At 32.6% G+C, this 12,086-nt stretch overlaps 1 protein-coding gene across 1 annotated transcript; it reads left to right on the top strand.

Moving 5' to 3' along the window:
• The first annotated feature begins 329 nt into the window (after positions 1–329).
• LOC139527646 (acetylcholine receptor subunit alpha-L1-like) lies at positions 330–2,807 on the top strand. The gene is made up of 2 exons (XM_071323226.1): positions 330–1,025; positions 2,787–2,807. Exons 1-2 carry the CDS (start codon positions 330–332, stop codon positions 2,805–2,807), a joined length of 717 nt encoding a protein of 238 aa, XP_071179327.1.
• Positions 2,808–12,086: the final 9,279 nt, after the last annotated feature.

Below are 12,086 nucleotides of genomic sequence, written 5' to 3'. Positions count from 1 at the left end.
ACAGAAAAAATATTACAGTCATTTCTTATAATCTAATTCTAAATTCCATTTTTCTCTTAAAATTTTGTATTTTTTTGCTACATGTATTTCTTTACATAACGTAAATCAATCAGTAACATGATGAAATATCGATTTGTAAAGCAGTAGAACTATGGACAATAACGTCATTTTTTATGTCTATAAGAGATCCATTAAGTAAACATGATTTCTGATAAAATCGTATGTAAACAAAATCTAATAAATCCTGCTGATGTCAAACATCAGTTAGATAAGTCAGAACGTCTGTTTTGTTTTCTGCTTGTATTTGTTGGACGGTTTATCATTCTAAGATGCCACCAAATACAGGTAAACCAAGCATATTTTCGATACAAATTCTGCTGTTGGTTGCTACTACAATGATTATCGCTGAAGCTACAAGTTATGAATACTACGATGCTCAAAATTTGCACGCATTTTTAATGACAAATTATTCAAGGATACTGACACCACGTTTTAATCAAAGTGAATCTGTTGACGTTATCTTAAGTTTGTTTCTTAACTCTGTTATTGATTTCCATCCTGTATCTGGAGTTATGACATTTAGTGCAGCTTTCATTATTAAATGGAAAGATGAAATTATTGAAAAAAGATGGCGAAACTCCGGTTATATAGATATAAATGTGACAAAGATTGCTATGCACAATGTATGGCTACCGAAAATTTATATTCGTAACATGGCAAATATTGGATCTGTCTACCAATTCCTAAGTTCTTTGGATAGTGAAATGTCATTTGTAACATACACACGTACCGGTGAAGCAATAATGACGTGTATAGCGGTTTTACAGACCACGTGTCTAACGGATGTGACGTTTTACCCTATAGATGAACATACCTGTGATATTACTATGATCACCATTAATGATTATCAGGCTATTAATTTACAAACAACTGATGAAGATGTTGTGAAAGATGTAACGTATCAGAATTCGGAATGGACTATAACGGCAGTTGTGACAGCCAGTCGGTCTTATAAATTGTCTGAGGTAAATTTTGCTGTGAATTTGACAAGAAAACCAGTATTTTTTGTCACAAATTTGGTGTTCCCTATCATGATCATAACTGTGGTAAATGGACTGTCATTTTTTGTACCTATAGAATCTGGGGAACGGCTGTCATTTGGAACAAGTCTTTTGCTAATGTTTGTTGTGTTTTTGACGACAGTAATTGACGTTCTACCGTCGACAGACAATGAACTGTCATATTTTAACATATTTGTATTTATAGAGTTGAATTATAGTTGCTTTATAGTTTTCGGTATAATAAGTACACTTTTCCTGTATCATCGTTCAACTACAAAGAAAGTTCCGAAATTCCTTCAAAGAATCACTTTGTATGTGCTCAAAAAGCACAAAACGCTTCCAGTAAACATTGATACCAATTCAAATATGAACACGCCAAATACAAATAGTACTAAACTGATGGACCTTTGTGAACAAGGAGATAATAACGCTTATTCGGAAAACCAGATCAAATCCGTGAACGATGCTGTTATAAAACCGAGAGTAAACTGGAGAGATGTTAGTATAGCTTTAGATAAAGTTTTAAAAACTATAACAACGTTTTTTACTGTTTGTTTGCTTCTCCTTTTCATTTTATTTCATATCTGGATACAAATAAGAACCAAAGGATGAAAAGCAGTTAATGAAATTCTAAATGAATGACGGGAATTTCGTTTAATCGTTTAACTAGAAGTAGTAAATTCAATATGCAGTCGGCATCAGCGCTTTACTTGTATGGTACATATACCTCTATTGTTGTACATACAACATGTACTAGAAGTTTTGAATATGTTTAAGTGTATCTTAAACTATTTCTTTTGTCCAAAAGGCATTGCTTCAATATATATTTGATTAGTAAAAGTGTTAATTTGAGAAATATTTATTATTTTTGATTGTTAATTTGTACGTTTAATACAGCGGAAGTTTCTGTGAACGAAGTGATTGTTTCCTCATTAATGACGAAGCGTCATCTGCTGCATTCAGTATGGTTTCGATTACCATACATTTTTTATACTATTCAGGGATGAAATATTTGTAACTTATTATTCAAGGATTTATTTAGATTGATAATCATTCACTAAAGTGGGTTAACATGTGTAGTTTTTACATTAAGCATTGGTAGATATTATATGTTTTACTAAGATATGAGTAGAACACTGATGACTTTAATATTGATTGACATATTATGTGTAAATATTTGAAAAAAAACCATCCATTATTGTAAATATTGAGCAGTACTGGTTTTACACAAATTCAATTACAATAAAGGTTAACGTTACAGTCAGTCAATATAATTCCAGATAAAATAAAATATGTAAATAAAAGTCGATGCATCAGGACTATGCATTTTATCATATCAAAGATGTTTCCGATCAAATATCACTGAACTAGTATATTTGTTTAGGGGCCAGCTGAAGAACACCTCTGGGTGCGGGAATTTCTCGCTGCATTGAAGACCTGTTGGTGACCTTCTGCTGTTGTCTGTTCTATGGTCGGGTTGTTGTCTCTTTGAAACATTCCCCATTTCTATTCTCAATTTTATGGTATACTTCCAACAATACTTAATATCATCAAATATAGATACAATGTTCAAATATATATTTAGATTTTAGATACATTTTAGCCTTAATTCACGGTACTGACATGTTTATAACATAATATTCTTACCGCTGGTCAATTCATAAATCACGAAGAACAATATGTTCTAACTCATATTAGCATTTCATGAATTGTTTTTTCTTTCAGAATCTAAAGGACTATTGGTAATTTCATTTTTTGTACCTCAAAATAAAATTAACGTCATTGGTTGAATTTCCATTGTTTGTAACGTTTTGGTTAACACTTTTGAAAAATATGATTATGCATGTGATGTATCTAGCAGACTAGGAAGATACTAAGGCGACTTTACCTACTCATAAGTCGATCGAAATTGACAATGTAATGACAAAATCAAAAGATGACAAAAAGAAATTCTCAAAACATTCAATAGAAAAAAATACAGAGTAACATGGACACCACCTAAAGCATGCTGATCTCTGATGCTCTTGAAGGTCCTGTCCTGCTGTATTAATGGCGCCCGTCGTGTTCATAATAGCAAATACAAGTTCAATGAATTGTCCCTTTAGATGATGCTACAACATAGAAAAAGGAGACGTGATGGGATTGTGGTGTCTATAATTGTCATAAAAGAGGGAGGAACGATACCAGAGGGACAGTCAAACTCATAAATCGAAAGACAAACAGACAAACAATAGTACACATGGCACAACATAGAAAACTAAAGAATAAGCAACACGAACCCAACCAAAAACAAGGGTTGATCTCAGGTGCTCCGGAAGGGTAAACAGATACTGCTCCGCATGTGGCACCCGTCGTGTTGCTCATATTATAACAAATCCGGTAAATAGTCTGATTTGGTAGGTCACATTAATGAAAGGGGATTGTAGTTACGACGTTAGGAACATATCAGATATAATTTGTGAAACGGTTATTCCATAACTGTCAACCAACTCGTGATGGCGTCCGTAAAATTTACGAAGGGATGATTTCAATTGCATCATTTGGAAATCTTAACCGTAGTTATATGTGACACTGATATTTCTTGATGGTAAACCAACTCCGGTTATCTATGTGTAAGTGTTGCTGTAATGTAACTAAAGACAAGTAGGAGGTTTCCTATAAATCACTTATGTTGTATAGTTCTACTCGCAACCGACACTCATTGTCAGTTTTATGCTGTAAGCTATGAAGTTCTTTACTTTATGGGTTTGAGTCTCCTGAAGTATATTCAGGACAGCATTTTGGACACCCCAAATTGTAAAGAAATGTTCATTGCAATCAACTAAGTACACAATTTTAATCCTGGTATTTATAATTAGTTTATCTACACGAATTCGGAATACGACAAATTCAAGAAATGCATACATTTGTTACGAAAAAACTTTTCCATGATACTAACAATATGGTGAGTCTTTCCACGTCATTTTGAATTTGCTTCCTAATTTCTTAATATACATTGACATAAAATGTATGTTCTCTATCATTAAATAACTAATCTATAATTTAAAAAGTAAAAAGTAACAATATGTGATATGATTGCCAACGAGACATCTCTCCATCAGAGACCAAAATGACAAAGAAGTTAATAACGATGTATATATACACATGGAAAAAAGTATTGCAACACCTTGATTTTTTATAAATTGAAAAATCAGCCTCTTATTTTGGATGGAATATGATAAAATATTTGTAACATAATATTGAAACATACTTTATGATAACATTGGCATTTAAACGAATAAAAAATGTATGAAAAAAAACGTTTTATCTAACCACAATTTTATTAACAAAATGAAGTGTTTTTGGTACAAAAAAATGCATTTTACAACTTTTACTGTAGTGGAACTTTACAATGTCAGACATTTCAAAATTAATCTTAAGATGATTGTTCAAATCATGGTTGATCGTTAAACGCCAAAGAATTAGAACTTTGTGCACAGTCTCCATTCAAACGGATAACCGCCTCTTAACGTCTTCTGATTCCTGCCATAAATCGACTTAATTGTTGCTAAGTTAGCAGCAACCATTTATGATGAAGGGCATTGTTTATTTCATGACGTGTTTGAACTGTGGTGTCCTATCGTGCACTTTACGCCCAATAGTGTCCCATATATCTTCGATATGGTTCAAATTCGGGCTTCGATCGGGCCAGGGAAGATCAACCGAATTCCATTGGAACAATGGATCATCCTCCACTATGCTAATTCTCAACTTTGGCGAGCTCTGCACTACATTTGATACGGACAACTGAGTGTCTGTTCGTAAGCAAAGGTTCCCGAAATGATCTTATCGCACGATAACCAGGAGTGATGATTCGATCTCGAACAGTTCCTTTTTTAAAGGCTCCTGTAAGCCACCACTCTCTTTTTAGGATTGTGTTGTATGCAATGGTTTCCTTCTGACCAACCTTCATTATGCTTGATTTTCCCTAGCAAATGGTATAGGGGGTCTTCTTGATCTTGGAAGGTCTTTAACATCGTTTGTTGCTTGATTTTTATTCACAAAACGACTTATGGTGGAATGGTGATGACCAACAATACGTGCAATTGTCACAGCGACATACCTGCTTTTCTCATGCTGATAATCTGCCATCTTGCTGCAGTTAAGAGTCGACAAGGACCCATTGCAAGGTGTCAGTCACATAACTTTATAAAATTGGTTATTTAAAGTGTTGAAAACAATGAAGATGAAAACATCTGTTTTGTTGTCTACGGGTACAGTAGCTGCATTTATTGAATTATCGAAATTTAGCGAATTATCGAGGCGATATTTATTGATCAAACTCAGGTGATATTTAAATAATGTTTAACTAGTTCTATTTCAAGAAATTATATTACAAAACAATTAAGAGTGTTTTTTTAATTTTAATTTCAATTTGGTGTTGCAATACTTTTTTCCATATGCATATATCGCATTGACATCATCTTAGCTCCGTTCTGCCATTGAACTTATCATTCGTCTACTTCTCAGGATTAGAAGCGTCTCTTAGCTTATGATACACCATCAAAAATTCGACATAACTATTCAACCTTAAATAATTGTGTTTCTTACAGCGATTGTATAACTTAAAATCGTCCTTTCTTTTCTCTATCTCTGTTACCATTAAAATGCACAAACAAAACATTACAAAAATATATCGCGTTTGTCTAAGTTGTGATTTTTTGTATCGTTTTAATACAGTGTCAGTTACCATTTGAAAACCTATGTAAATTCGCAGATATTTCCGTTGAACGTACTGTACTATTATGCTCATTTCATATTTTTTATTTTCCTTTTGAATTTTGATTAATAATTAACGCAAATCGTATTAGCTTTCTACAAAGTGAATATTCAGTAAAAATGACATATTACCGGTAATAACTAGAACAGATGGCAGACTTCGTTCTTATCGCACCGTAAAATGTGTTTATACTTTATTCAATATCGTTAACAAAAAATACAATTGTTTATCATTCATGATATATACTATGAAAACCGACACGATTGTTTAGAAACATTCCAGATCCATACGGTTCATCATTCTTTTTCCTTTGACTTATAACACAATATGCTTACAACAGATTGACAGAGTACACACATACGGATTAACAGACAAGATCAAACATTTTCATCTGAAATAATTGCTCAATATGTAAATCAGAGAAATTATTCAGCCCGACAGTATTGCAATATTTTTTAGCTTGAAATGTATTAATTTTCACAACTTCGATTACAGAATATTGACATTCGTATGACATGTTACTTTTTGGGACTTATACATAGTTGACATGATTGATGTACGTATAAAACATTGTACTTTGTTTTATGATATATCAATATCTTTTTGTTTATTATTGTAATTTGCGGCTGCTCATAACTAAAAACCCTAAAGCGCAAACCTTTAACCAGAACTATGCATATGCTAAAGTTTTAATTTTCCGTAATTGGACTCACACTTACTGTTATTCTTTACATATATTTTTTATTGTATCTGGCTGCTTTGTGAAAATCTTTTTCTAAATTTCTCCTGTGTTTTGGGATAAACCCATCAGTGAAGTGTCCAGTTATGGTCATTGATCCAGTTACAATGTGTAAACACTATATGTGTATTCGCTTATTAATAATTGGACACAGCCGTTGATCTTGTTGTAAAACGGAGTTTAAAACATAAAAATTGTCATATTTTTGAACTTGTGGATATGAAAGTAAATCCATAACCAAGTCAGTTGCAAATCTGCATATGTCGTTATTCTAAAATGTTTTGGTGAAACTTATTTGTGATAAGAAATTAATTATTATAATAGTTATATAACGGCAATGATCCTTATCACACACATCTTCCAATAGATTGTCCTTATGCAAATTGAAATGTAAGCTCCACCCGGTCAGTTGAAAACACATTGGTAATATACTAAACGGAAACCTTGTAAAGTTGAAATTAATGTTACACAAAGCCTATTGACGTTTTGCTCATTGCTTGCTTATTGTTTCGAAAGTTTAGCTTGATATGATACATGTAACTATGTTTTATTGTAATTTGTTTTATAATTACTCGTAACGATTTATTTGTATAAATGAGCTGCTAGTAAAAAAAAGAACAGGATATATTTATATGCATCTGCGATGCAATATGTCATATGATGTTATATAAATATTGTTACATATATTTATGTACTGATTAGAGGTTGCATTTCTGTAAATATTGACAATGCAATTTCCCATAGGAACTCCTTTTACGGCTAAAACTGTACCACTTTTACTATGAAGTTTTGAAAAAAATCTTATCCTAGAATTGAAAGTCCATATGCACCACAATTTTTTTCAAAGGTCAAAATATAGGGCTGTGCGGCATATTTTCAACGTTTATATGCCCTGAACTTCTCAGAGTTTAAACTTAAACTAATTTTCTGAACTACCCCTACCTCGAATGAAAGGTTACCACAGATTTCAATGTAAACAATATCCACGTGTTTATTTACTGGTAACATTCCCAAGTTCTATCTCTGCGATATGGAACACAGAGAGCATAACTGGGAACCAGTATGTAAACAAAATGAATTTTCTATGAATATTCAATTACTCCCCAAAAGAGGCGTGTTTTGAGAATTAGCTGTATTTACAAAGTGCAACCTATAATAATTTGCTTATAAATTAACTAATTTGCAAATCGTTTTTCTGTGATCACAAGCAGCACCCCTACCGAGAAGCCAAACATTAAAGAGTTGTTTTCCAAAGAACAAACATTATATTTTACATGATATCTCTCAGTTATCTTTAGTAAGATTAGTTACTTTATCAACTTAATTCAACTATGTAAAAGGAGCAATGTAGTTACACTATTCGTTAGAATGTACTTTATAAAAACATAACTTTATTGGTTGAAAACATTTACATTTCGTTCAGATTAAAAGGAATATGTAAATTCTAGACGTTTGCAATCGTTTATAGAAATGTTTAATAAACATACCTGACTCAGTGGTGACGAAACAGTGGTGACGTTGCTTCGCTAAACTATCAACGTAGCGTAGTGAAAAGGACGTAACCCCTGTTTCGGAGTTTGCTCCAATGTAGATTAAAAAAGAAGTCCATAAAAACTGAAAATACCAAACGGTATCAACAAACAGAACGAATCTAAAACAATTGACATAATCCTGTTTTGTTTTATGTAAAAAAAATAATCTTCGAAGTAAAAGGTTTTATTGCTAACTAAAGCTCTCACTTGTATGAGGTCTATTAAAGATTTCATACGGGCAAAAATGAAAAACATACGACCAATCTAAACATGCACGAGTTTTCATTAAAGAACAAACATATATAAAAACAATATTGTTTGAGGCTTTGTCTGTATAAAAAGAAATATATTTGACAAAAAGTAAAGTGCTGATAAAGCATCCAACAACTCGGACTTCCTTAAATGGTCAGAAACCCATTAGCTTATTCGACAAAGTAAATTTGGAATGCGCATAACCAAATCTCTTATCCATGCATATTAATTATTCTGTTTTGGTTCGTCGGTGTCATTTCATGCCTGAGAATTTGTTATTTCACGGAAAGACGAAAAAATATCAGAAACATGGTCCCAGTTTACATACCTTGACGAAAACGCAACTAAGTGTTCGCGATGTGTGGATTCCGAAGATATATATAAAGATATGGCCGGCAAGAGGTAAAACTTCCATTCTAGCAGTTATTTTGTCAGTTAGACAACTAATGTTACATTTGACCAAAATGGATCTGCACTGGTATGCTGATTACAAAGTTCAAAACATCATGTTCTTTAGATATTACCCTAGCTTGTCGACACTTATACCTTTTTAATATATAGTACTTCAAACTATCTGCCAATACTTTGAGGATATCAGTTTTTTTAACATACCATTCCGAATTCCAAATTGAGCGTTTCATCATTCTCTTATCATAACGAGCTTCCAGTACTTCCAACTATATAGTTTATGAACTGAATTTATCACGAAACTACTTTTCCATGTAACAAATGTAAAATTATTTCCATGTATGGTAATATGTTTCGTCAATAGTGTATCTCTCATTATACATTCTAGCAGCACTAGCATACGAAAGATATATTTCCCAACTGATACGATATTGGATATTAGGTTATATTTGAAACGTCAGTGAGCAGAAAGGTGATTTCAAAGAACGTCTCGTCTTTTTAAAAAAAACCAAATCATTTGAAAATACCAAGTCTGTTATGACATTTTGGATTTTAATGAACCTAATATATGCATAAGTTATTAAGTATGGAATTTCGATATCACAACTTAGTTAAAACCTTTAAAGCTGTGGTCACACCATACCGGATAGAACGAACGGACGCCTAACGGATGAAAAATAAATTGAATATTTATGAGATTTTCATGCATTATCATTGTCGCCTTTAATTTTTCCGATTTTTTGCTCATCCGTTTTATTCAGTACGCTTCCGTTATGTGTCCTTTTTATGCGGTACTCCTCCGTTGAATGTACGTTCGATATCCGTTCTGTACGGTATGTTTCCGTTTCTCGTACGTTGCATGTCCTGTGTGGGTCCGTTATGCATTCGTTACGCGTTCGTTTTATATGGTCAGTACATCAACGGACACCCAACGGATACCAGTTTTGTAAACAGAATACTGTTTTTCATCCGTTAGACGTCTGTTCGTTCTATTCGGTAAGGTGTGACCACAGCTTTAAATATAACCTTCCATAAATATAAAGATTTGGGTTTGAACTTATTACAAACAGGATGGCACATCCTCATTTCTACCGAGATGTTGTTTACCGAGACAGGAAATTTAAAAACAATCCTGGTAAACTTATCTTTTTTTTTAAGACAATCTCATTCTAAAGGGTTACAAATTCAATGCTATAATTTGATCTGGAATATTGTTTTTATTGATATTAATATTGATTATATAAGCTGTAATTTAAAAGCAAACTTATTATTATTACTATATACATATGCACATGCATTGCTTTAAAATCTGTCGATTCCTGTATCCTGGCATTGCACAAGGTCATTATTTCTTTGACTGGTAATGACGTTTTTATATTAAATCCATTTGTTGTTGTGTGCATATAGATATAGGAAGATCTGGTATGAGTGCCAATGAGACAACTCTCCATCCAAGACACAATTTTTAAAAGTCTCCAACACGTAGCATTGGCTCATACCGAACAGCAATCTATAAAGGGCCCTAAAAAATAACGTTCTAATCTATACAAAAAAACGATAAACAATTATAGACCACACCAACAAACGGCAACTACTGTACATCAGATTCCAGACTCAGGATAGGTGCAAACAATTGTGTACTAATGGATTATTTATTATTAAATGCATGATTTTTTTCATTAGTTGTTCATGTTATTATGGCTTTGAACAAGCTGTTCGTAACTGTCAGTACTCTCAAATCCATGTCTTTTTGTTGTTAGAATGTACAAGTACTCGTCAACGTCCACTCTGTGTATTTGTTAGATATATTTATATTTGTATCCATCTGATGAATTCAGCCTTTCTCAACTGATTTTTATAGTTTGTTCTTTTATATTACTGTTACAGCACTGTCCCATGTAAGGGGGTGATTTGGACATCCCTTTGAACCCCCCTCATTTGGTATGTGTCTGTCCAAAGTCAGGAGCCTGTAATTCAGAGGTTGTCGTTTGTTACTGTAAATAAACTCATCATAGATATCAGGACAAAACTTTGTATATACGCCAGACCGCGCGTTTCATCTACAAAAGACTAATTAGTGACGCTCGAATAAAGTACGAAGTTGAAGAGCATTGAGGACCAAAATACCTAAAAGTTTTGCCAAATCCAGCTAAGGTAATCTATGCCTGAGGTAATGCATATCTGTTATTTGTTTTCTATTTTGTACATTAATTAGGTCGTTACTTTTTTCGTTTGATTTTTTTTTACGTTTGTCATTTCAGGGCTTTCTTATAGCTGACTATGGGTATGCAGTTTTCTCATTGTTAAAGGCCGTACGATAACCTTAGTTGTTAATTACTGTGTCTTTTGGAGAGTTGTATTATTGACCATCATATAACATCTTCTTCAATAACTTGTTGATAAATATCCCATAGCAACTTCACGAATAACACATGAGTGCATTAAAGTATAGATTATAGGTACTGACATTCTTTTTCATCTTATATACGTGTTATCAAGTTTTTTTTCTTTTGTCTTTATTAATTATTACATGAACTATTTGGTTCATGGTTGATATTTTCCTGTAGCTTTGCTCGGTACTTGTATAATCCGTTATTATGTTCTTGTGCTGTAGTCGGGTTAAATTTAGCTGTATTTGGCAAAACGTTTAGGAATTTGTGGTCCTCAAAGCTTTTAAAATTCGTACTTTATATGAACTTTTTAACCTTTTTCGATTCGAGCGTCACTGATGAGTCTTTTGTAGATGAAACGCGTGTCTGGCGGATATACAAAATGTCATTCCTGGTATCTATGGAGAGTTTATTTTGTATTCTTGTTTTTATTTTTGCTTATGTGCTTTGTCTTTATACTATTTTATTTTTCTTTGTTGACATCTTCGTTTGTTATTGTAGTGATTGGGATTGTGAAACAATGTTGATTGTTTGGGTTGTGAAATTTAAAAAAAAAAATTATATTTATAAAAAAAAAACATTTCTGGGATTTTTTCCTCACAAATTGCAATCTGGCAGAACACCATGCAATAGGATCCAAATGCAATGTTACCATATTGACAAGAAATTTTGCATACATGATACCTTCATAGAAACTACTTTCAAGATGTTTTTCTTGAATATGCAATGTTACAGTGCGCCACCAATGAATTGCCATACATGGTAAAAAAAAAATAAAGCTAAAAAGCTGTCAATTTCAGCAGGTGTCAACTGTCAAACACCAGTTTTTATAAGCATTTGTAATAGTGAAATAGAATATTAGATAATGGCAATTCAACTGTTCAAATATGTTAATACCTGAGGTTATTTTTTACCTATACTTGCCAAATCTGATCCAGATATCCG

The sequence above is a fragment of the Mytilus edulis genome, chromosome 1, assembly GCF_963676685.1.
Source record: "Mytilus edulis chromosome 1, xbMytEdul2.2, whole genome shotgun sequence".
Lineage (NCBI taxonomy): Eukaryota > Metazoa > Mollusca > Bivalvia > Mytilida > Mytilidae > Mytilus > Mytilus edulis.
Note: the sequence above shows the minus strand (reverse complement) of the source record. Positions and strands in the feature narration are given on the sequence as shown.

Bases quoted from the DNA above. Each gene is read 5' to 3' on its own strand.
- LOC139527646 (XM_071323226.1), top strand. From the start codon at position 330: ATGCCACCAAATACAGGTAAACCAAGCATATTTTCGATACAAATTCTG. The intron at 1,026-2,786 runs GTAAATTTTGCT...TTTTTCTTTCAG, and splicing joins GGTCTTATAAATTGTCTGAG to AATCTAAAGGACTATTGGTA.